This window comes from Rhinoraja longicauda, chromosome 5 (assembly GCF_053455715.1).
Source record: "Rhinoraja longicauda isolate Sanriku21f chromosome 5, sRhiLon1.1, whole genome shotgun sequence".
Taxonomy (NCBI): domain Eukaryota; kingdom Metazoa; phylum Chordata; class Chondrichthyes; order Rajiformes; family Arhynchobatidae; genus Rhinoraja; species Rhinoraja longicauda.
The window spans coordinates 77,460,491-77,486,608 of record NC_135957.1 but is presented as its reverse complement, the minus strand read 5'-3'; the positions used below and the strand labels follow the sequence as shown (position 1 = coordinate 77,486,608).

Sequence of the window (26,118 nt, the reverse complement as noted above, 5' to 3'; positions counted from 1 at the left end):
TAAATTACATATTAATAGATGGCTTTGACATTCCCTTTATTCACAGAAATTCATGAAGAGAATAGAAAAATTCTTAGCAAACACACGACTTAGGACCTAAATCTTTGATTTTAAATCAATGGTGATAGAAAAGCAGTGGAATGGAATTTATGCATTTTTTAAATAATAAACAATTTTACTGTTTTATATTCGGTTCCAAGAATCATTTAGGAGGAAGAATATTAATTTCTCAGCATATCAAGTATATAGTCCATTCAGTCAGTTGCTGGCCACATATGAATCATAATCATTGCATGTTTTAAAGATGTTTGAATATGCTGGTGTATTGTTCTGGCATATTTGCATCTTCATTAGCCGTCCAAGGTGGCCACTGGAGTGGATCTGCAATCACACATTATAATTGCTCCACGCTATTAAATCTCTACTACTGATTCCCTTATCATGTTTCTACAATGTGAATGGCTCGATTGTAATCATGTTGACTGCTGACTGGTTAGCACGCAACGAAAAGCTTTTTACTGTACACACGACAACAAACTAAACAGAAAACATGATTAGTACAGGTGTCAGAGGTTATGGGGAGAAGGCAGGAGAATGGGGTTAGGAGGGAGAGATAGATCAGCCATGGTTGAATGGCAGAGTAAACTTGATGGGCCGAATGGCCTAATTCTACTCCGGATATGACATAAACTAAACTGAAAACATGAAAGCATTTAAATGCAAACAATATACAACTTTTAAAAAGTTCCTAGGAAATAGGAATAAATGTAGATTCAAATTATTCATCTCCCTATTCTCAGGGATATTCTGTTGAAAAGGAAACACAGTTGTGGTGGCAGGGAGGAGAAATATCCGGAGGACAATTGTTCCACTAGTTTTCTTGTACACCTTCTGACATCCAAGTGATTGTAATACTAGCAGTAACACAAAGGTACAAATGTGGCTGGGTTTTAGTCCGGGTGCTCCACTTTCCTCCCACATCCCATATGACGTACAAGTTTGTAGTTTAATTAGCCTCTGTAAATTGTCCCGAGTGTGCAATGAGTTGGATGCGAAAGTGGGATAACGTAGAACTAGTGTACACGGATGTGTGATGATTGGCATGGACTCAGTGGGCCAAAGGGCCTGTTTCCATTCTGTACCTTTCAACCTGCTGCCTCAGAAGACAGTGGAGGCCAATTCTCTGAATGTGTTCAAGAGAGAGCTAGATAGAGCTCTTAAGGATAGCGGAGTCAGGGGGTACGGGGAGAAGGGAGGAACGGGGTACTGATTGAGAATGATCAGCCATGATCACATTGAATGGCGGTGCTGGCTCGAAGGGCCGAAAGGCCTCCTCCTGCACCTATTGTCTATTGTCTATCAAAATTCAAGGAAACATGAAAACTCATGGTTTTCATTATATTATAGCACGGGGTCAAAGTTCAACCCATGTTTATTATTAAAAAGCAATAAAGATGCCACCTTGGATTATTTCTCATTTTTAGAATGAGAAGGGCGTCACGGTGGCGCAGCGACAGAGTTGCTGCCTTACAGCGCCAGAGACCTGGGTTTGATCCTGTCTGCGGGTGCTGTCTGTACGGAGTTTGTATGTTCTCTATGTGACCTTGTGGGTTTTCTCCGGGTGCTCCGGTTTCCTCTCACACTCCAAAGACATTCAGGTTTGTAGGTTAATTGGTTTTGGTAAAATTGTAAATTATCCCTAGGGTGCAGGATCGGGCTAGAATATGGGGTGATCGCTGGTCGGCACAGACTCAGTGGGCTGAAGGGCCTGTTACTGTGTTGTGTCTCTAAACTCTAAAAAAACACCAAATGTTCTAAATATAATATTAATATTCCGTGAGCTCCTACTTCACCTGACCTTCTGATTATTTGTTTAAACTATGATGCCAGTAAACATTAAAGGGTGGGCATGATACGCCTTTCAATCTTGTATCATATGTGCCAGAAATGTCTGATGAGTTTATTCACCAAGCTGCTAATATTTTAAAGAATTTATCTAAAAACCTACAGAAATATATTTGTCATTAACATATAGAGACGGAATCAAATTGCATTGATTTGACCTTCCAAATGAAAATACCGACAGATTAAAACTTTAAATAGATGCCCTTCTATTTCAAGTACATCACTTATTCAAGAGCTTCATGAGCATAAAAGCTTCTAGGCTTGTACACACTGGAATTTAGAAGGATGAGAGGAGATCTTATCGAAACGTATAAGATTAGTAAGGGGTTGGACATGTTAGAGGCAGGAAACATGTTCCCAATGTTGGGGGAGTCCAGAACAAGGGGCCACAGTTTAAGAATAAGGGGTAGGCCATTTAGAACTGAGATGAGGAAAAACTTTTTCAGTCAGAGAGTTGTGAATCTGTGGAATTCTCTGCCTCAGAAGGGAGCAGAGGCCAATTCTCTGAATGCATTCAAGAGAGAGCTAGATAGAGCTCTTAAGGATAGCGGAGTCAGGGGGTATGGGGAGAAGGCAGGAACGGGGTATTGATTAAGAATGATCAGCCATGATCACATTGAATGGCGGTGCTGGCTCGAAGGGCCGAATGGCCTACTCCTGCACCTATTGTCTATTGTCTTCTCATTAATTCTCCTTTGGTAAATTGCTTTTCCTGCACCATTGGAAGTTGACCTCCACTCAGTCGTGTGGGTAGATTTGCTTCAGCCATGGCATCATCACGTATCGGTCTCCATCGAATGAGCTGAAGAAAGAAGCCAACATTGGATGGTACACCTAGAAGTAACAATGAATAGAGATTAGCACCAACAGCAGGCAAGGGACGTTCTGCAGCAAATGACAAAGTTCCTGCAAGGGGTGGTGAAGGAGGCATATGCAATGGTTGCATTTAAGACCAGAAGACATGGGAGCTGAATTGGGCCATTTGGCCCATCAAGTCTACCCCACCATTCAATCATGACTGATCTATTTTTCCCTCTCAACCCCACTCTCCAACCTTCTCCCCGTCACCTTTGATGCCCTTACTAATCATGAACCTATCAATCTCTGCTTTAAAAATGCTCAATGTCTTGGCCTCCACCGCCATCAGTGGCAATGAATACCAGAGTCCCCACCCTTTGGCTAAAGACATTCCTTCTCATCTCCATTCTAAATGTACGTCCTTTTATTCTGAGGCTGTGCCTTCTGGTTCTAGACTTGCCCATTACTGGAAACATCTTTTCCACATCTGCTCTATCGAGGCCTTTCATTATCAAGTAGGTTTCAATGACAAAACTCCTCCTTCTAAACTCCATTGAGTACAAGCCCAGAGTTGAAGAGGCTTTTGGATAGCCAGAAGGAAGGCAGACACACACACAAAAGTGCTGAAGTAACTCAGCGGATCATGCATCATCTCTGGAGAGAAAGGATGGGTGACATTTCAGGTCGGGACCCTTCCTCAGACTGAAAGTAAAGGGGAGGAAACTGGAGGGAAGAAAATGCCAGAACAAAGCAAGGCTGGCAACAGACGGCCATTGAAGGATGGGTCCATAATGGCCCATTGTTGGTTGGCTGGGGAAGATATGCTAACGACATGGATTCAAGGATGCGAACAGTGGAATTAGTAGAACGACTTGGGTAGGGAAAGGGAGGGGGGGGTTGGGGGAGGGAGAATGCAGGGGCTATTTGACATTGGAGAAATCAAAATTAATACCGCTGGGTTGTAAGCTGCCCAAGTGAAATATGAGGTACAGTTCCTCCAATAGGCACATGGATATGCAGGGGAATGGTGGGATATGGAACTCGTGCAGGCAGAGATTAGTTGTGAATATTGTGAGCTGGAGGGCCTGTACCTGTGCTGTCCCATCCCTGTGGGAACATAGGAGGGTGACTAACAGCTTCCACTCTTGGTCCATTAGCACCTATATTTGTGTGGTTGCCGATTGAAGGCCACAGTTGTGGTGCTAGGTAGTTGAATATATGTTACCCAAGCCCACATTTGACAAATGAGTATTTGCATGGGGCACACTACTAATATCTCCCAGGACTTGAGGCCAGCACTTCCAGGGCAGGAAGAGAAGAAAACTAGTGGAAGAAAGAAAGCATCTGAATGAAGTTTATAACTGAAAGGTAAATTGTTTATGTAATTTACAGATTGCAGGTTATAAGACTCTTCCACAACTTAGTTCAATTTTTTAAAAAAAGGTCATATACCTTCTGAATGACATGCAGATTTGACGAAGCATTTTTGTGAATGGTCTTTGCTTTTTCTTAAATTGTAAAGGTGGCACGGTGGCGCAGTTGCTGCCTTACTGCGCCAGAGATGCAGGTTCAATCCTGGCTACGGTGCCGTCTGTACGGAGTTTGTACGTTCTCCCTGTGACCACGTACGTTTTCTCTGAGAACTTTGGTTTGCTCCCACACTCCAAAGACATACAGGGTTGTAGGTTAATTGGCTTGGTATAAATGTAAAAATTATCCTAAGTGTAGGATAGTGTTAATGAGCAGGGATTGCTGGTTGGTGCAGACTCGGTGGGCCGAAGGGCCTATTTCCACACTGTATCTCTAAGCTCTAAGCTAAACTAAAATGAGCATTATTTTTTACTTCAGCGATTCTCTCCCTTCTCCACATTTGTACTTGAACAGTGAACATTAGAGGCTCTAATGAGCCTAATGTGGAAAATGGCATAAGTGTTCACCGACATTTACTGTAATTTGGAACCTTTGAACAAAAACTTGGTGTAAATTCATTGTCCCGAAACAAATGTTTCCTTCAACAGTTGAGAAGTGAAATAACTCCTTTCCTGGGAGACTGCCAGATTTCTTTTATTACCTCCCTACACATGAAGGAAGAATTTCTCTAAAATTTTCTTCAATATGGAAATTTATTCAATGAAGCTCACTCCATCCAATTAAATGTTAATAAAAACTCTCAAGATCATGATGAAAGTTGGCAATTAATATTGAAGCACTAATCCCACACGGGGTCTAGAACTTAGTTATTAATAGACAATAGACAATAGGTGCAGGAGGAGGCCATTCGGCCCTTCGAGCCAGCACCGCCATTCAGTGTGATCATGACTCCCCCAACATTGGGAACATGTTTCCTGCCTCTAACGTGTCCAACCCCTTAATAATCTTATACGTTTCGATAAGATCTCCTCTCATCCTTCTAAATTCCAGTGTATACAAGCAGTGTATACAAACATATTAAGGACAGACTAACTGGAGTTTTGAACTGGAGAAAAATAATCCAGTGCAATTCTCCTTCAACTTGAATCTTGTACCTCATTTTGTCCTCAAATATATTCCCACCCCCACAATCAAATACATACCTGTTCATTTGTCAATATGACAATATCCTCTTCTGGAATATAGGCTGTTGCTGAGCTTCTTTCATCATTTGTGTGAACAAGAATCTTGTAATGAGGAGTGTATCTCAAATTCTGCAGACACAAATCTATTGATCAGTTTATTCAAAATTAACGCACAACCCAATTTTCCGAGTCAAAAGTAACAGCAGAATATAACCAGTAAATTCTTCCATAGTTTTTAACCATTACTTCCTCCATTCTCCTCCAAAAATACTCCTAAAGCAAAATATACATCAGAACAAGATGCCTCAGACTACACTGTCCTTTGAAAACATCTCTGTTTGACAAATGATACATTCCCACTGTCTCTGGAGGTAAATGGCCAGTAAAAGTGACCATCTCAAATCCAAATTTGAGTTGTATTTAAAAGGTTAACATAAAACATGTGAAAAGCTAGAGTAAAACATATATGCAATTCTCTTTATCGTACGCATAGCCTTTCTGCTGTGAATTTGTATTGTCTTACCATTGAGAAATGCTAAGGGGGTGCACGGTGGTGCAGCGGTAGAGTTGCTGCCTTACAGCGCCAGAGACCTTGGTTCGATCCTGACTATGGGTGCTGTCTGTACAGAGTTTGTACGTTCTCCCCGTGACCTGCGTGGGTTTTCTCCGGGAGTTCCAGTTTCTCCCACACTCCAAAGACGTACAGGTTTGTAGGCCAATTGGCTTTGGTAAAATTGTAAATTGTCGCTAGTGTGTGTAGGATAGTGTTAGTGTAACGGGGATCGCTGGTCAGCGCGGACTTGGTGGGCCGAGGGGCCTGTTTCCAAACTGGATCTCTAAACTAAAAAGAACTGGACTAAAATGAGGTCTCTCAACTAATGAGATCACATTCAGCATCCTTCCTTTGTGCATCACTCGCGTTACCTGGAAGTCTGCATTGTATCTTTCATGAAGCCACTCCTCTGGGGCATTGGCGTATTCATCCCATCCGATTATCACACCAAGATATCCTTCATTCTTGTCTCTGAAGACCTGCCCCACTCTGTATTTGACGGGGGGTGACCTTGGAGACCGAGGCTCCAATGAGCCTAGTAAAATGTGGAAAGTGGCATGTTTAACAAGTATACACCAACATTTAATTTAGACAATAGGTGCAGGAGGAGGCCATTCGGCCCTTCGAGCCAGCACCGCCATTCAATGTGATCATGGCTGATCATTCTCAATCAGTACCCCATTCCTGCCTTCTCCCCATACCCCCTGACTCCGCTATCCTTACGAGCTCTATCCAGCTCTCTCTTGAATGCATTCAGAGAATTGGCCTCCACTGCCTTCTGAGGCAGAGAATTCCACAGATTCACAACTCTCTGACTGAAAAAGTTTTTCCTCATCTCAGTTCTAAATGGCCTACCCCTTATTCTTAAACTGTGGCCCCTTGCTCTGGACTTCCCCAACATTGGGAACATGTTTCCTGCCTCTAACGTGTCCAACCCCTTAATAATCTTATACATTTCGATAAGATCTCCTCTCATCCTTCTAAATTCCAGTGTATACAAGCCTAGTCGCTCCAGTCTTTCAACATATGATAGTCCCGCCATTCCGGGAATTAACCTAGTAAACCTACGCTGCACGCCCTCCATAGCAAGAATATCCTTCCTCAAATTTGGAGACCAAAACTGCACACAGTACTCCAGGTGCGGTCTCACTAGGGCCCTGTACAACTGCAGAAGGACCTTTTGCCCCTATACTCAACTCATCTTGTTATGAAGGCCAACATTCCATTGGCTTTCTTCACTGCCTGCTGTACCTGCATGCTTCCTTTCAGTGACTGATGCACTAGGACACCCAGATCTCGTTGTACGTCCCCTGTTCCTAACTTGGAGTCTGTGATCAAAATCTTGGTGCGTTCATTGTCCTCAACACCAAATTTTTATTGCAAATAATTGTCTTCGAATCTTCTGATGAAATATTACCAAAGCCTGTAATTGGGAGAGGAAACTAATCTTACCAATTTGATCTGGATCTCATTCCTAGCCTCAGAGTTAAATGAAAAGCATATTCAGTACCATGAACTTGATATTATCAGTTCCCCATTTTCCAAATGGTCTTGTAAATAAACCTGGCAGCTTTGATCATTCATAATTGTCATCCACTTGTTCATTTAAATGTGAAAACTGTAGCATTTCTCTAATTCTGTGCTCTCTGATAAGGCCAGTGTGGGATAGGATCACAATAGATCATAGACCAGTACAGCACAAGAACAGGCCCTTTGGCCAACAATGTCTATGCCGAACATACAGCCAAGATCAACTCTTACCTGCCTGAACAGAATCCATGTCTCTCCATTATTCACAATCCATTGGCAGTGAAGAAAGCCAATGGAATGTTGGCCTTCATAACAAGAGGAGTTGAGTATAGGAGCAAAGAGGTCCTTCTGCAGTTGTGCAGGGCCCTAGTGAGACCGCACCTGGAGTACTGTGTGCAGTTTTGGTCTCCAAATTTGAGGAAGGATATTCTTGCTATTGAGGGCATGCAGCGTAGGTTTACTAGGTTAATTCCCGGAATGGAGGGACTATCATATGTTGATAGACTGGAGCGACTAGGCTTGTATACACTGGAATTTAGAAGGATGAGAGGAGATCTTATCGAAACGTATAAGATTATTAAGGGGTTGGACACGTTAGAGGCAGGAAACATGTTCCCAATGTTGGGGGAGTCCAGAACAAGGGGCCACAGTTTAAGAATAAGGGGTAGGCCATTTAGAACTGAGATGAGGAAAAACTTTTTCAGTCAGAGAGTTGTGAATCTGTGGAATTCTCTGCCTCAGAAGGCAGTGGAGGCCAATTCTCTGAATGCATTCAAGAGAGAGCTGGATAGAGCTCTTAAGGATAGCGGAGTCAGGGGGTATGGGGAGAAGGCAGAAACGGGGTACTGATTGAGAATGATCAGCCATGATCACATTGAATGGCGGTGCTGGCTCGAAGGGCCGAATGGCCTCCTCCTGCACCTATTGTCTATTGTCATATCTCTCAATATCCTACTATGCAAAAGTCTCTTAAATGCCACTATCATATCTGCCTCATATCTCCTTTAAACTTTTCTCCTCTCACCTTAAAGCTATGCCCTCTCGTATTTGAATACTACATGGTGGTTTGGAAGCACGACAGAGAGAAAAAAAAAGCAAAAAACAAACTGCTGGAGGAAATTAGTGAGGCCGGCAGAATCCATGGAAGGAAATGAACAGAACAACCGTTTGGGTCGGGATAATTTATCAGTCTGAAGAAGCATCCAGGTCGCCTGTCCAATTTCCCTCCACATCTACTGCCCGACTTGTTGAGTTACTCTAGCAGTTTGTTTTTTTTGCTCAAGATTATAGCAGCTACATTCTCTTGCATCAACAGAGAAAGGACACTCCAACATCAAAGATGAGGTACACCAGTATAAATTGAAAAGGGAGTCAAAGGAAGCTTGGAGATTTAAGTGTAGGAAGGAACTACCGATGCAGGTTTACACTGAAGATCACCACAAAATGCTGATCTGAAGAAAGGTTCCAACCAGAAATATCACCTATTCCTGATCTCCAAAGAATCTTATAAACATATAAGATTATTAAGGGGTTGGACACGTTAGAGGCAGGAAACATGTTCCCAATGTTGGGGGAGTCCAGAACCAGAGGCCACAGTTTAAGAATAAGGGGTAGGCCATTTAGAACGGAGATGAGGAAAAACTTTTTCAGTCAGAGAGTTGTAAATCTGTGGAATTCACTGCCTCAGAAGGCAGTGGAGGCCAAGTCTCTGAATGCATTCAAGAGAGAACTAGATAGAGCTCTTAAGGATAGCAGAGTCAAGGGGTATGCGGAGAAGGCAGGAACGGGGTACTGATTGAGAATGATCAGCCATGATCATATTGAATGGCGGTGCTGGCTTGAAGGGCCAAATGGCCTCCTCCTGCACCTATTGCCTATTGTGTGCCAGACCCGCTCAGTCACACCAGCATTTAGTGTCCATCTTTGGAGATTTAAGGTTCATTTTATGCCATGTAACGTGAGGGTGAACATCCAATTTAAACACTGCATGCAAACAGCAATGAAAATAGTGAATAGACAGCCCAGCAAAAACAACTGAAGAAGTGAATTGATGAAAGTGAGGTATTTTTATTATGGGGAAAAGCAATAATTAGGTTACATGGATATGTAGGTGAATTCTAAACTCAGATAAATAATAATTTATTTTCTGGTCCCTTATGTGATACCTGCAAAGTATCCATCCTTCTCGTTTAATAGCAAGACTTCAACAGCTGGGGACTCGCCAAGAGGGTCTTCATTTTGAATTGATCTGCAGAACATCAGAAAAACACATTAATTTTTCCCACAAGCTCTTACCAAAAATTCATAAAAACACATGCATCTGGAAGATATTTTTTACCTGGATATTTTTACGGTGATGATTGACAAATTCGTGATTTGCAAGGATGTTAGGGGTTATGGGGAGAAGGCAGGAGAATGGGGTTGAGAGGGAAAGGTTGTATAGGGCCCTGGTAAGACCACATCTGGAGTATTGTGTAGAGTTTTGGTCTCCTAATTTGTGGAAGAACATCCTTGTAATTGAGGCAGTGCATCGTAGGTTCACGAGATTGATCCCTGGGATGGCAGGACTGTCATATGAGGAAAGATTGAAAAGACTAGGCTTGTATTCACTGGAGTTTAGAAGGATGAGAGGGGATCTTGTAGAAACATATAAAATTATAAAAGGACTGGGCAAGCTAGATGCAGGGAAAATGTTCCCAAGGTTGGGCGAGTCCAGAACCAGGGGCCAAAGTCTTGGAATAAAGGGGAGGCCATTTAAAACTGAGGTGAGAAGGAACTTTTTCACCCAGAGTTGTGAAGTTGTGGAATTCTCTGCCACAGAAGGCAGTGGAAGCCAAATCACTGGATGGAGAGTTAGATAGAGCTCGAGGGGCTAGTGGAATCAAGGGATATGGGGAGAAGGCAGGCACGGGTTATTGATTGTGGAAGATCAGCCATGATCACAATGAATGGCAGTGCTGGCTCGAAGGGCCGAATGGCCTCCTCCTGCACCTATTTTCTGTTTCTATGATAGATCAACCATGATTGAATGGCGGAGTAGACTTGATGGGCCGAATGGTCTAATTTTGCGCCTATAACTTATGAAGAGCAAAAGACGTTCACATCCCAACTCACAAGGGAAACTACATCCTAGGCTTGCTAAGTGGAAGAAAGAAAGTTGCCACAGATGTGTGATCCAGTAATCTACTGCTCGGTTTACCAAAAAAAACCACAAACTGCTGCAGCAACTCAGCAGGTGAGGCAGCATCTCTGGAAGGAATGGATAGGCATTTCCCTCTGTCAGGACCTACTATTTGGTTTAGTTATTTTCCTTTTGAGGCGAGGTTTCTTTCACTTTTGAAGAAAGATCTTGACCCAAAACGTCACCCACGTAGCGGGACGAGAAGTAGTCCCGCCAAAAAACTGATCGGACACGAGTTGTGTGCACTAGATGTGTTTAGTCTCTCCAATACAGCTCCCTACTCCACCACTAGTCACCGGCGTTGCCCGGCCTTAAATACCAACTCAGGTACCGACTTGAACGGGCGCCCGGACTAGCGATGCACCTTTGATGTCTGGCACGGGATGCACGTCCGGGCCCAGTGAGCGACCTGCTCCTGAAGTCCGTGCCACATAAACCTTGCGGCCACCATAGCGACCATGGCCCGGATGGATGGGTGGGCCAGCCCACGGCTCACCTCAAAGACGCGCTGGCGCCAGGCTGCCGGAACGATAAGCCTTGGCTGCCCCGTAGACACGTCACAGAGGATGAAACCCACGGGACCCAACGGCACGTCCTCAAGCACCAAGCCAGAGATCGCGGTGCGGTACGCCGGCATCTCATCGTCCGCCAACCAAGGCGGAGTAATCTATTCCCGAGGCCGGGTTAAGCACGGCTGCAATTGTCGGACGGGACAAAGCATCCGCCACGAGGTTGCAATTCCCGGTGATGGAATGTTGGCCTTCATAACAAGAGGAGTTGAGTATAGGATCAAAGAGGTCCTTCTGCAGTTGTACAGGGCCCTAGTGAGACCGCACCTGGAGTACTGTGTGCAGTTTTGGTCTCCAAATTTGAGGAAGGATATTTTTGCTATTGAGGGCGTGCAGCGTAGGTTTACTAGGTTAATTCCCGGAATGGCGGGACTGTCATATGTTGAAAGGCTGGAGCGACTAGGCTTGTATACACTGGAATTTAGAAGGATGAGAGGGGATCTTATCGAAAAGTATAAGATTATTAAGGGGTTGGACACGTTAGAGGCAGGAAACATGTTCCCAATGTTGGGGGAGTCCAGAACCAGGGGCCACAGTTTAAGAATAAGGGGTAGGCCATTTAGAACAGAGATGAGGAAAAACCTTTTCAGTCAGAGAGTTGTGAATCTGTGGAATTCTCTGCCTCAGAGGGCAGCGGAGGCCAATTCTCTGAATACATTCAAGAGAGAGCTAGATAGAGCTCTTAAGGATAGCGGAGTCAGGGGGTACGGGGAGAAGGCAGGAACGGGGTACTGATTGAGAATGATCAGCCATGATCACATTGAATGGCGGTGCTGGCTCGAAGGGCCGAATGGCCTCCTCCTGCACCTATTATCTATTGTGATGTGTCGGACGTCCGTTGTATACTACGAAATAGCCGCCAGCTGGCGCTGCTGACGGGCGGACCAAGGATCCGAAACCTTTGCAAAAGCAAACGTGAGGGGCTTGTGGTCCGTGAACGCTACGAAGGAACGGCCCTTGAGGAAGTACCGCACTGCGAGGTGTAATGCGAGCAACTCCCGGTCGAAAGCGCTGTAGCGCTGCTCAGGTGATGGCTAAAGAAGGCGAGAGGCCGCCAACGGCCGTTAACCGTCTGTTCCAACACGTCGCCGACCGCAGAGTCCGAGGCGTCCACGGTCAGGACTGTAGCGGTATCGGCCAACAGATGCACGAGCCTAGTCGCCCGAGCCATGGCCTCCTTCGCCCCTTCAAACGCCGCCGTGGCGACAGCGTCCCACTGTATCCCCCGTTGCTTGCCCGTCAGCAACTGGAAAAGTGGCCGCAAACGTTTGGCAGCCGCCGGAACGAACCGGTGGTAAAATGTGACCATCCCCAATAGCTCCCGGAGGCCACGCACCGTAGCAGGCCGCGGGAACTGGCGGATTGCCTCAACCCTGTCCGGCAGAGGCACCGCTCCGTGCCATGTCACCCGATGCCCCAGGAAGTTGATGGCCCGAAGGCCGAGTTGGCACTTGCCAGGGTTAATTACGAGGCCATGGTCACTGAGGCGCTGGAAGAGTAGACGCAGGTCGGCGCAGTGTTCCTCTCGCGAACGACTTGCCACCAGGATGTTGTCCAAGTAGACAAACAGGAAGTTGATCGCGCGCTCCACGGTGTCCATCAGGCGCTGACAGGCCTGCACGGCTTTCTTGAGGCCGAAGGGCATCCGAAGAAACGTGAACAACCCGAATGGGGTGACGATTGCCGTCTTAGGGACATCCATGAGAATGATCAGCCATGATCACATTGAATGGCGGTGCTGGCTCGAAGGGCCGAATGGCCTCTTTCTGCACCTATTGTCTATCCTCCAGTCGCACAGGGATCTGGTGATATCCCCGGACTAGGTCGATCTTGGAGAAGAACCTAGCCCTGGCCAGATGGGCCGAGAAGTCCTGTATGTGGGGGATAGGGTAACGGTCGGCGGTCGTGGCCTCGTTAAGGTGGCGGTAGTCCCCGCACGACCTCCAGCCGCCGGACACATTCGGCACCATGTGCAGCGGGGAGGCCCATGGGCTGTTGGAGCGTCGAACGACGCCCATGGCCTCCATACTCCAAAACCCCACCTTTGCCATAAGGAGCTTGTCAGGAGCGAGCCTGTGGGCTCGGGCGCGGGCATGGAGCGGTGGGCCCGATGTCAGTATATGGTGCATGACACCGTGCCTCAGGCTGGCCGAGCCGAACTTGGGGGTGACAATGTCCGGAAACTCAGCCAGTACCCGGGCGTAGGGATTGTCCACCATCGCTACGGGGTTGCTGACCGGCACTGTGGGCGCGATAGAGCGCAAGGAGATCTTCTCAAATGTTGCCGCTGTAGATCAATCCCTAATGCGGATTTGATCCATGCCTGACTTTCATATTGCTGACCCGATCTGTAATCCATGCCTGGTTTTCGTGATGTTATCTGTGCTATACTGCTGATTGAATTCCTCACTTTGTAACTGTGGTGCGTCCATTGCAGAGGTTTTCTCAATTGCTCTCTGCATGAATTTGTAATAAAGTACTTATAGAAATTAAACGATTCGTGGACATCTATACTTCTTGCATGGTGTCAGAAGGTAAAACTTATGTTGGGCGTGTCCAGAACCAGGGACCACAGTCTTAGGATAAAGGGGAGGCCATTTCAAACTGAGGTGAGAAGGAACTTTTTCACCCAAAGAGTTGTGAATTTGTGGAAATCTCTGCCACAGAAGGGCAGTGGAAACTGTTGTGATATTGCCTGGGACTACTTTGTGTATCCCAAGGACTACTTTGTTTGCATGTGCAGGAATGCGTATATAAGAGGTTGGTGTGATTGGGTGGTCACTCTGGATCCAGATGACCACGGAATAAACAGCCTGGAGTTGAGCTCCAGCATTGTAACCTTTTATACACGTGTACTTGTGGTCGGTCCAGAGTCACTAAAGGTACAACAGGTACCGACCGGACCACGAAGTACAACATGGTGGCAGCGGTTTGGTGATTTGCCTAGAAAGGTAAAGAGAAACCCAAGCGGAAAAGGTTCACAAGTCATTACAAAAAAAATAATTAAAAAACAAGATTTTAAAAAAATTATGATTTTTTTTATGGTGAAAATTATACTGCATAAATAATTAAACTAGTGCCCTAGGGGAAAGAAACAGAAATAAAGAGTAGTTTCCAGCTCGTACGGGACGCTGGATTGCCTCTCGACAGGGCCTACCGTGTCTGTGCACTTACCTGATCTGTAGTCAGCGCTGAGCTGCCGACGGGACGTTGCAAGCTGCTGAGGGAGGTGTGTGAAGGCCCACACCGACGACGACACCGTCACCGACAGAGACCGGTGAGACCCGACATCGCGGGGGAGTTCGGCGACCGGAGGGACCCACCACCCACGGAGGCGCGACAACCGGTAAGGCCGAGGCACTGCATCCTTACCCAGGCACGGCGACCGGTGAGTCGGGAAGGCCCTGGGCCCGAGGCAGCGGCAGCATGCGTCGACCGAGCGGCAGCGGCCGGGAGCACCTGTGGGCGGGGCCAACGCGCACCGCAGCCGAGGCCCAATCGCACCGCGGTTACAGCAGCTGGGAGCTGCATCGTTGCGAGCCCATCGTTGCGGGCCCATCGTTGCGAGCCCATTGCTGCGAGCCCATCGTTGCGAGCCCATCGTTGGAGCCCATCGTTGCGAGGCAGATCAACGATCCAGACACTTGAGGAGATCAATCCGGCTTTTGCCAATGGGAAATTGTTCTCCAAACTCGATGCTAAAGCGGGTTATTGGTCTGTCTGACTTGATGAGGCTAGCCAGGAACTTACCACGTTCCGCACGCCTTTTGGCAGGTATTGCTACAGGAGGTTGCCTTTCGATTTGTCGGTGAGTCAGGATATATTCCAGCAGCGTATGGACATGATCATAGAACAGGTTCCTGGATGCGTCTGCATTGCGGATGATATTGTCATAGTGGGATCCACAGCGCAAGAACATGATTATAATCTACAGAAGCTGTTAGAGGCAGCGTCCCGGGAAGGACTAGCTTTCAACAGTGCTAAGTGCGTAGTGAAGGCTAACTCCATCAACTTCTTCGGGACAATGTATTCAGACACAGGCATTCGGCCAGATCTTGGTAAGGTGCAGGACATTCATAAGATGCCAACACCACAAGATAAGGAAGATTTACAACGGTTCCTGGGGATGATGAATTTTTTATCGCCCTACATCCCAAAGTATGCTGACCTGGTCGCCATTTTGAGGGATTTGCTGAAGAAAGATGTCCCATTCTTGTGGCAAGAAGACCACCAAACGACGTTCTGTAACCTGAAGAGCTGCATACAGGGGGAATCTGTCCTCCAGTACTATCGCCCTGATGCTCCTGTCACCCTTGAGGTAGATGCGTCAATGAAAGGAGTGGGAGCATGCCTTTCGCAGGAAGGACGGCCTGTTGCGTACGCTTCGAAGGCACTGTCTTCATGCCAGTCCAACTACTCCAATATTGAACGCGAGACCCTTGCATTGGTTTTTGGCATCACACGGTTTCATACGTACCTATTTGGGCGGGATTTTAAGGTGCTGACTGATCACAAGCCTCTTGTCACTATCTGCGGCAAACTACTCACGAGTGAGTGCCCCACCCCGACTGCAGCGGTTGCTCATCAAGGTGCAAGGATACAACTTCACCATAGAGCACAGACCTGGGGCTGAGATGATCATTGCTGACACTCTCAGCAGGCTGCCCAATCCGGAGAAGACAGAGAGCATAGATCTCGATGTACATGTAGAGAGCATCTTCTTCGACAACATCGAGGACACGCTAGGTGTCGACTTGATACACTTCGGCAAACTCAAAAGGGTGGAGCTGCAGACAGAAACTTGTCGTGACCCTATACTGCATAGGGTTATGCAGTATGTCCATTCCGGATGGCCGGCGACCCTACAGGAGATACCTACCGACCTGCGGCCCTACTGGTCTTTTCGAGATGAGTTGGGCATGTCAAATGGGGCCATTTTCAAAGGACGGCAAGTAGTCATTCCTGAGTCGATGAGACAGGATGTATTGCAGCAACTTCATGTTGGCCACCAAGGCATTGAGAAGACGAGACTTCTAGCGAGACAAATGGTCTATTGGCCCAACATGAACCAACACATTGATGACCTTGTCCGAAGGTGTAGTCCGTGCCAGATGCACATGCCAGAGAAAATGAGGGAAACACCTTGGACCAAAATAGCAATGGACATGTTTGAAATTGACAACGTTCAATATCTTGTCATGGTGGATTACCATTCCAAGTTTCCGGTGGTGAACCGACTGACTAGCACCACGACTGCCATGGTTGCTAATATGGTGACTGCAATGTTTGGTCTGCTAGGAGCACCGACGGAGATCATCTCCGACAATGGTCCACAATTTGTGGGTGAAGCTTTCCAGTCCATGTGCAAGCAATGGGGAATCACCCATACAACGTCCTCGCCTAGGTACCCTCAGTCGAATGGGCTGGCTGAGCGCATGGTACGAACGGTGAAGTCTGTTATCAAGAAGTCCTTGGCAACGGGACAGAGTGTAGCAGCAGCTTTACTCAACTTGCGCACTACACCGATTGATTCCAAGTTACCGTCACCGGTGGAGATGATGTTTGGAAGACAGATTCGGACGCCTCTCCCCACGAACCTTGACATGAACAAGGCATACGAAGGGCAGAGGACCTTTGAGCGACTTGAGGAGCGTAAGCAGAATATGAAGGCACAGTTTGACAGTTCGGTCAAGAGACATGACTTGTTGCCATTGCACGCTGGACAGAAGGTCCGGGTTCTGGATAAAGCGAATCAGGTCTGGGTTCCAGCAGAAGTGAGATTTTTATTGTTAGATCCGTTTTTTTAACCCTTTTACTCTCTCTCCCCAAGTTTATAGTTTTTTTTAAATTTTATTTTTACTTTCTCTCTCCAAAAATTTAAAAATTGAAGCTATGTAAGAACTTTGTAACAAATGTGTTTTTTTATTTCTATTTGTACATATGCTTCTCAAAAACTAAAAATATAAAAAAAGAAAAAAAAGAAGTGAGATCGGTCTGCGACGAACCCCAGTCAAGGTCTTACATTATTGAGACGCCGAATGGAAATCGGTTCAGGAGGAATCGAGTGCAGTTGAGAGATCTTCCACTGGAGAAGCCAGGGGTTGGTCCCCATTGTGTCTCCCCAGACAGCGATAGGGTTGAGACCCAATGTGAAGCGGAGGAACGACCGGCCCGTAATGATGATGGGGATCAAGTGACACGCTCGGGACGTGCCAGTAAGAAACCTGCACGTTACCATTGATATTTGTTAATGTTTTATGGTGTTTCAAAAAAACGTTTGTGTTTAGAGTTTGTTGTTACATATATATATATATATATATATATATATTTCTTTTATAAGACAAGGGGGATGTTGTGATATTGCCTGGGACTACTTTGTGTATCCCAAGGACTACTTTGTTTGCATGTGCAGGAATGCGTATATAAGAGGTTGGTGTGATTGGGTGGTCACTCTGGATCCAGATGACCACGGAATAAACAGCCTGGAGTTGAGCTCCAGCATTGTAACCTTTTATACACGTGTACTTGTGGTCCGTCCAGAGTCACTAAAGGTACAACAGGTACCGGACCACAAAGTACAACAGAAACCAAATCACTGGATGGATTTAAGAGAGAGTTAGATAGAGCTCTAGGGGCTAGTGGAATCAAGGGATATGGGGAGAAGACAGGAACGGGGTACTGATTGGATGATCAGCCATGATCACAATGAATGGCGGTGCTGGCTCGAAGGGCCAAATGGCCTCCTCCTGCACCTATTTTCTATGTTTCTATGATATCAGCACCCACTTTGAGCATTTTGCTGTCTCTACCATGCCTGAAACCTTCCGAAAACCGGACCCTCTCATATTCGAGTCAGATCGGAGAGCGTTGGCGCCTCTTTGAGAAGCAGTATCATGTTTTCATTGCTGCCGCCCATTTCGACATGGCTCGAGCCTACATGCTCCTCAATCTAGCGGGAGATGAAGCATACGAGTGGGCGCAACAATTTGTCTATGCGGAGGCAATCGTTCATCCACCTGTTGGCGGTGCACCCTCGGTCGTGACCCCCGCGGAATCACCGGACGACACGGAATGCCTGATACGAAAGTTTCGACAGCTATGCGTGCCTCTAGAACACCCCATTGTTGAACGTGTGAAATTCTACTCCCGGCAACAGAATGACGGTGAGATTATCGAATCTTTCCTTTGCGCTATCAAGAAGGCGGCCACGGGCTGCAGGTTTGGCCAACTCCGCGATGAGTTTGTTAGGGATAGACTGGTGTGTGGGCTCGCCTGCGATAAGTTACGGAGAAAGCTTATCCGCGACCCTGCATTGACTCTGGACAAAGCTGCCTCGATTTGCGAGAGTTACAAGCTCAGCATTCGCAACGCCAGAACGCTGACCGAGGCACAGCATTCCGTGCACGTGGGGATCGACACCGTCCAGGCTGCGTTTCCAAGACAACGGAGGCCTGAGACCGCAAGGTATGCACAGCCTGATAAGCGAGGAGTTATTGCGGAGTGCTCTAACTGCGGGGGCACCCACGTTGCGGACAGGGAGAAATGTCCCGCCTTTGGCCAAGTCTGCCACGGCTGCAGGAGGCGAAACCATTTCCTGAGATGTTGCAGGTCCCGCAGGGGAGAAGTCTAAACAGCCCGTGCACCTGGTACTGCCAGAGCTCTTATCTGACTGCTCTGATAACAGCTCAGACGGAAGGCCCAAGGTCGACGGCATCAAGCTGCAAGCCGTTATGGGAGGTGATGCTCGGAACAGCGAACCTATGGCCACGGTGGTGGTGAACGGTAACGCCGTGGAGATGAAGATTGACACTGGGGCCAAGTGTAAACTTTTGTCTGAGGCCGACTTCCTTCGCATTCAGAATCCCAGGAATGAGGAGCAATTATCTGAGTGCGATGCCACCCTTGTAGCGTACGGTGGCAGTCAAGTGCACCCCATCGGAATGGTCAAACTGCAGTGCCGGCTCGGGGAGCAATCGCACACATTGCACTTTTACATTGTCAGGGGCAATGTGGAGCCGTTGTTGGGGTCTGCTGCCTGCACAGACATGGGACCGGTCACATTTAGCGAGGCCGTGCATCAGCTGACTCCAAGCCCTGACTCCACGCAGCGCATCCTATCGGAATACCGCGACCTTCTCACCGAGGAGCTGGGCAAGCTGCCGGTCACATACTCCATGGCTTTGGTCCCAGATGCGCACCCTGTTGTACATCCTGCCCACCGCATTCCCCTTGTAATGCGGGACGGAGTTAAGGCTGAAATGGACAGGATGGCGGCGCTGGGAGTTATCGCGCCCATTGTAGAACTCACGGACTGGGTGTCCTCAATGGTGGCTGCAACTAAGAAGGAGAAGCAGGAGCTCCGCATCTGACAATAGACAATAGGTGCAGGAGGAGGCCATTCGGCCCTTCGAGCCAGCACCGCCATTCAATGTGATCATGGCTGATCATTCTCAATCAGTACCCCGTTCCTGTCTTCTCCCCATACCCCCTGACTCCGCTATCCTTAAGAGCTCTATCCAGCTCTCTCTTGAATGCATTCAGAGAATTGGCCTCCACTGCCTTCTGAGGCAGAGAATTCCACAGATTCACAACTCTCTGACTGAAAAAGTTTTTCCTCATCTCAGTTCTAAATGGCCTACCCCTTATTCTTAAACTGTGGCCCCTTGTTCTGGACTCATTAACTTTAGGGACCTGAATGCTGCTCTGAGGAGGCCGCACCACCGTATGCGCACGGTAGAGAAGGTAGCTGCACGCATGGGCAAAGCCACTGTATTTTCCGTGCTAGACGCCAAGAACTCATTTTGGCAAATTCCACTGGACGACGCTTCATTGCTGCTGACCACCTTCAGCACTTTGTTTGGGCGCTACCGGTTCCTCCGAATGCCGTTTGGCATCAGCCCGAAGTAGCTGCTTGGAGACGGGCAAGGTAGTGCGAATCTGCCTGGACATCGGGCGCTGAGCCGGAGAGCCGAGTGTTGAATCCCGCGGGATATTGCGGAGATTGAGGAGATCCAGGAATATGTCCGAACCCGATCTGCGGGACTTCTCCAGGGCCTGCTTCGCGTATTTCGCGACATTATCCTCCCATATTACGCATTCCATTTCCCGCTGCTTTGCTGTGTTGTAGTTTGTTTTTTTGTAGACTTGCATCTATGTTGTTGTTGAGTGCTTGTGTGTAGTTGTAAGGTTTAAGCCTGAAAAGGGAAGATGTAGATCAATACCTAATGCGGATTTGATCCATGCCTGACTTTCATATTGCTGACCCGATCTGTAATCCATGCCTGGATTTCGTGATGTTATCTGTGTTATACTGCTGATTAAATTCCTCACTTTGTAACCGTGATGCGTCCCTTGCAGAGGTTTTCTCAAAGGCTCTCTGCATGAATTTGTAACATACTTATAGAAGTTAAACGATTCGTGGACATCTATACTTCTTGCAGCCGCGTGGACGAGACGTTGGCCCCTCACGTCCACGGGAAGCGACTGCGCCCGCGAGAAATCTGCGCCACGTCCGCGACGATGAATGGCCAGGTGAAAAGGCACGCGCCGAAAATAATCGGAACCGTGCGGACGCCATATGTGCGGATTGAACTACCGTTCACAGCAGTTAATGGGGGGGGGGGGGGGCTTTCACCAGCACGAAGGTCACGTCCAGACAGGGGCAATACGCTGACCTCCGCCCCGGTGTCCACCAAGAACCTGAGCCCCATGCGCCGGTTCCAGACATACAGTCGATGGATCCTTCCGGCCACCACGGTGACTAACGGCGGCCGATGCTGCCGTTTCCCGGGAACGATCATGGCTGGCGGCATTGGCGGGCTGCTGATCCCCAGCGCTGGTGGTAAAAACATCACATCGTTCTCCTTGGATCTCCCGGGTCCTGCTCAGCCATCCTCCTCTCCTGTGCCACTTGTCTGGTCTGTTGCTCTCGTGGGCGTGGCCCTCTCGTGGGCGTGGTCCTGGGTCGCTGGGCCTGCCAGGGCGTGGAATCAATCCGGTCCAGCAATTCCGGGTATTCCAGCGGTTCCAGGTATTCCAGCACACCCACCTGCTGCTGGTCGGACAGCCACAGCTCATCAGCGCGGGCCGCTAGCCGGATGGGATCCTCGAAGCTCTCCCCCGTGAGCTGCCGGCGGAAGTCTCGCGGCAACTGCTGCAGTTAGGTAAACTCAAAGCGCCAGCAGGGCTGGTGGTCGCCCATGAGCGTGAGCATCTCGCTCACGAGGTCCGAGGGCGTCCAGTCGCCGAGCCCGCCCATGTTAAGGACCTGACAGGCGCGCTGCATTCGGCTCGGCCCGTAGATCCAGGGGGCAGCAGCTTCTTGAGGCCTGTGGGCGGCAGCGGCAGAATGCATTTTCTTTTCAAACTTACCCTCCAGGATTACCCTTCCTGGGCGTCGAGGTCACCAACGTAGCAGGACGAGAAGGAGTTGTACAGGGCATTGGTGAGACCACACCTGGAGTATTGCGTACAGTTTTGGTCCCCTAATCTGAGGAAAGACATTCTTGCCAGAGAGGGAGTACAGAGAAGGTTCACCAGATTGATTCCTGGGATGGCAGGGCTTTCATATGAAGAAAGACTGGATAGACTCGGCTTGTACTTGCTGGAATTTAGAAGATTGAGGGGGGATCTTATCGAAACTTACAAAATTCTTAAGTGGTTGGACAGGCTAGATGCAGGAAGATTGTTCCCGATGTTGGGGAAGTCCAGAACAAGGGGTCACAGTTTAAGGATAAGGGGGAAGTCTTTTAGGACCGAGATGAGAACGTTTTTTTTCACACAGAGAGTGGTGAATCTGTGGAATTCTCTGCCACAGAAGGTAGTTGAGGCCTTGAGGTCTGAAGAAGGGTCTCGACCCGAAACGTCACCCATTCCTTCTCTCCCGAGATGCTGCCTGACCTGCTGAGTTACTCCAGCATTTTGTGAATAAATCGATTTGTACCAGCATCTGCAGTTATTTTCTTATACTACAGGTAGTTGAGGCCAGTTCATTGGCTATATTTAAGAGGAGTTAGATGTGGCCCTTGTGACTAAAGGGATCAGGGGGTATGGAGAGAAGGCAGGTACGGAATACTGAGTTGGATGATCAGCCATGATCATATTGAATGGCGGTGCAGGCTCGAAGGGCCGAATGGCCTACTCCTGCACCTATTTTCTATGTTTCTATGTCCCGCCAAAACCTAATCGGACACGAGTTGCGTGCACTCGACGTGTTTATTCTCTCCAATACAGCTCCCGACTCCACCACAAGTCACGGGCGTTGCCCGGCCTTAAATACCAACTCAGGTACCGACCCCGTGGCTTGCGCCTCCCACAACGAGACGTCGCCCTCTAGCGCCGATGGTTGGTTCTGCCCTTGGGTTGCTACCAGGTGTCACCACACCCATCTTTTTTTTCTCCGGAGACGTTGCCTGACCCGCTGAGTTACTCTGGCACTTTTTATCAACCCTTCTTTAGTTGGAATTTGCAGATCAGATAATTTAAGGGGCACAATTAAAGATTACCCAGGTAAGCAACAAGTAATTCATAAATTACGCAAATGAGTACTGAGGTTTTATGGGGAGATGTAGCTATAAAATAAATGTGCAGTTGTGCACTATATCACTACTGGAATTGAACTCAACTTGTGATAAATATCTGGCACATGTCCAGTCCTCTTAAAGTCACAAATCTTCTTATCCTCACTAACCTGTATTAGCTCTCTCTCTACAAATACACTTAACGCAGAATCCTTGGACTTATCGTTAAAGGACAAAATCCTATAAGAAAAAAAATAATTGGAAGCATATAATGCAGAAACTGGAGTGATAAAAGAAGCATCAATAACCAAAATTCATTTTTATTGCATTTGTGACATTGAAGAACATTCCAGAATGTCTTCAGCCAGGCTTTATCTGGGAGGCCAAATAATTTGTGAACAATATATAAGAAAATAACTGCAGATGCTGGTACAATTTGTGAACAAGATGAGTGTGAATTTTTTTTAAAGGTGGAAAATGGGAACGAGGAGATTTTCGAAGGGAATTTTCCCGGTGTGGGACAAATAAAGGAATTTATTATTATTATTATTATTAATTACAGAAAGTAGGGCCCAAACAGTTAAATAAATAAACAACATTTACTGTTTTTATGACAAAGGGTAGTGAGTGTTCCTAACAAGGTGCCAGAGGTGGGAGTTGAGGCAGGGACTATCACAATGTTTAAGAAGCAATTAGACAGGTACGTGGATGGAACATGCTTAGAGCCCAACATATGGGCTGAACGCAGGCAGGTGGAACTAGTGTGGATGTAGGGTTGCCAACTTTCTCACTCCCAAATAAGGGACAAAAGGTGATGTCACCACCCCACGCCCCACGTTAACTCACTGAGCCAGCGACCACGTGCTCCCACTCCACCAATGGCAGCCATCCGGGCCGGGAGGAGGGTTGCTACGCAACCTCCATTAGGCGGCTCCCGGGCCTACAGTTTCCAGGCCTACAGCGCCCCCTGGGCCTAATACGGGACAAGGGCAGTCCCGTATGAGACAAACCAATTTAGCCCAATATAAGGGATGTCCCGGCTAATATGGGACAGTTGGCAACCCTATGTGGATGAGACATGTTGGTTGCTGTGAACAAGTTGGGGAGAAGGGCCTGTTTCCACACTGTATCACTCTATGACACTTGATTCAGATGGATGGACATTAGGTGGATGAATGTGTATACACAACTGAAATTAGTTTAGTTTACTGATACAGCGCAGAAACAGGCCCTTCGGCCCACTGAGTCTGCAACAACCAGTGTCAACCCATACAAAAGTTCTAGCCTACGCAGCAGGGAAAAGCTACAGAAGCCGATCAACCTACAAACCTGCACGACTTAGGAGTGTGAGAGGAAACCGGACGGAGCACCCGGTGAAAATCCACGCGGTCACAGGAGGAACAAACTCCGTACAGACAAGCACTTGTGGTCAGGATCGAACCCGGGTCTCTGATGCTGTGCAGTGTTGCAGTGTCGGAGCGGCCGCTGTTAAATTCCCCGCTGTTTATTTTAGCTTTTGTTAACAGAGGTGGCGGAGTGGCGCTCCGGTGAGCTCTGGCAGCACTGCACCCCTGGTGCTGTGAGACAGCAGTTCTACCTTTGTGCCACTGAGAAATTGGGTGGGATCAGTTTATGAATATATGTACAGTGGAGAGCAAATTACCGAATATTAACTCCCAACAATCAATAGTCTCAGAAAAAAATACAAAAAAGGAGATCAAATTTGCCGGTTCCTAGTTCACCTAAAGTGGTATCATGGATAGATAGTTTTTGAGCCTGCCTGCCTTTATCATAACAGTCATACTATTTTTGACATACGAGTAGTTTCTCCAGACGGATGGAAGCCATAAAGTGAATGCTTTTACAGTGCGGCATGGAGCCAGTAAGAGATGGCAATAGATTGTCCCAAGGATGGATGTACACAAATTAACCTCCTGTACAACTTTCAGAATTATCGGCCACATTTATCATGGACAACTGTTAGGACGATGCGAGTTGAGTGGATCGATAACTTACCTCCCCTTCAAACTCCATTCTTTTAACCAGTCCTTCCAAGCTTGCAAGGTTAAGTAAGATTTTCTGAATTGATTCCACGTATTGATTAACCTTTGAGAAATGGAAGTAGAAACATTCAATGTATTAGGACGTGGAAATAAAAGGAAGAATTATTTTAGAGATACAGCATGGAACCAGGCCTTTCCGCCCACCGAGTCAGCACCAAACAGCGATTCCCGGACACTAACACTGTCCTACACACACGAGAGATAACTTACAAACACACCAAGTCAATTTTCCTACAAACCTGTGTGTCTTTGGAGTGTGGGAGGAAATGGAAGCTACTGGAGAAAACCCACGCAGGTCACGGGGAGAACGTACAAACTCTGTCAGACAAGCACCCGTAGTCAGAATCGAACCCGGGTCTCTGGCGCAGTAAAGCCTGCAACTCTACCGTTGCGCCATCTTGCCGCCCCCTCCAATTTCAGTCATCGATTGTATTCCACCATAATGGAATGAGCAATTGGAGCAGAAATCCAAGAAATGGCAGAAATTTGAGAGCAGAGTGAGGTCAGCAGCGAAGGTGATATAATTGATGAATTCAGCAGAAGTGCAGGAAGCAGCACCAATGCAGTCGTCACTGCAATGGAGAAAGAGTTGGAGAGTGGTACCAGAGAAAGTTTCGAACAGGGACTGGTCCATAGCGCCAACGAAAAGACAGGTGTAGCCAAGGCCTATGTGAGTGCCCACCGACACCTTTGATTTGTAGGAGATGGGAAGATCAGGCATCTATCGTGAAGATAAGGCAACGGGAATTGGATGCTGTTCAACTATTGAAGGGCACATGAGATGTCCCGGATGTAGGTGGGAAGTGATGAGATAAGACAGGATTGAGTTGGGATCTGAGGAGATATGTTCCATGGGGCAAGAGGAGGCAATAATAATGAGTTGACCACGATGGTCATCTTTGTGGATATGTTTATAAGTTATAAGAGCAGAATTAGGTCTTCGGACCATCAAGTCTACTCCGTCATTCAATCATGGCTGATCTATCTTGATATTGAGGGCGTGCAGCGTAGGTTTACTAGGTTAATTCCCGGAATGGCGGGACTGTCGTATGTTGAAAGACTGGAGCGACTAGGCTTGTATACACTGGAATTTAGAAGGATGAGAGGGGATCTTATTGAAACGGATAAGATTATTAAGGGGTTGGACACGTTAGAGGCAGGAAACATGTTCCCAATGTTGGGGGAGTCCAGAACAAGGGGCCACAGTTTAAGAATAACGGGTAGGCCATTTAGAACTGAGATGAGGAAAACCTTTTTCAGTCAGAGTTGTGAATCTGTGGAATTCTCTGCCTCAGAAGGCAGTGGAGGCCAATTCTCTGAATGCATTCAAGAGAGAGCTAGATAAAGCTCTTAAAGATAGCGGAGTCAGGGGGTATGGGGAGAAGGCAGGAACGGGGTACTGATTGAGAATGATCAACCATGATCACATTGAATGGCTGTGCTGG

At 47.4% G+C, this 26,118-nt stretch overlaps 1 protein-coding gene across 1 annotated transcript in view; it reads right to left on the bottom strand.

The window, feature by feature from the left end:
- LOC144593770 (F-box only protein 21) overlaps positions 1 to 26,118 on the bottom strand; it is a 48,559-nt gene continuing 22,441 nt past the window's right edge. Inside the window, exons 3-7 of the mRNA XM_078399835.1 lie at positions 24,627 to 24,716; positions 9,507 to 9,589; positions 6,183 to 6,346; positions 5,277 to 5,387; positions 1 to 2,739 (exon numbers count right to left, since the gene is read on the bottom strand). Coding sequence (XP_078255961.1) covers positions 2,644 to 2,739; positions 5,277 to 5,387; positions 6,183 to 6,346; positions 9,507 to 9,589; positions 24,627 to 24,716 — 544 coding nt within the window. The 3' untranslated portion in view covers positions 1 to 2,643. The remainder of the gene's footprint in view (positions 2,740 to 5,276; positions 5,388 to 6,182; positions 6,347 to 9,506; positions 9,590 to 24,626; positions 24,717 to 26,118) is intronic.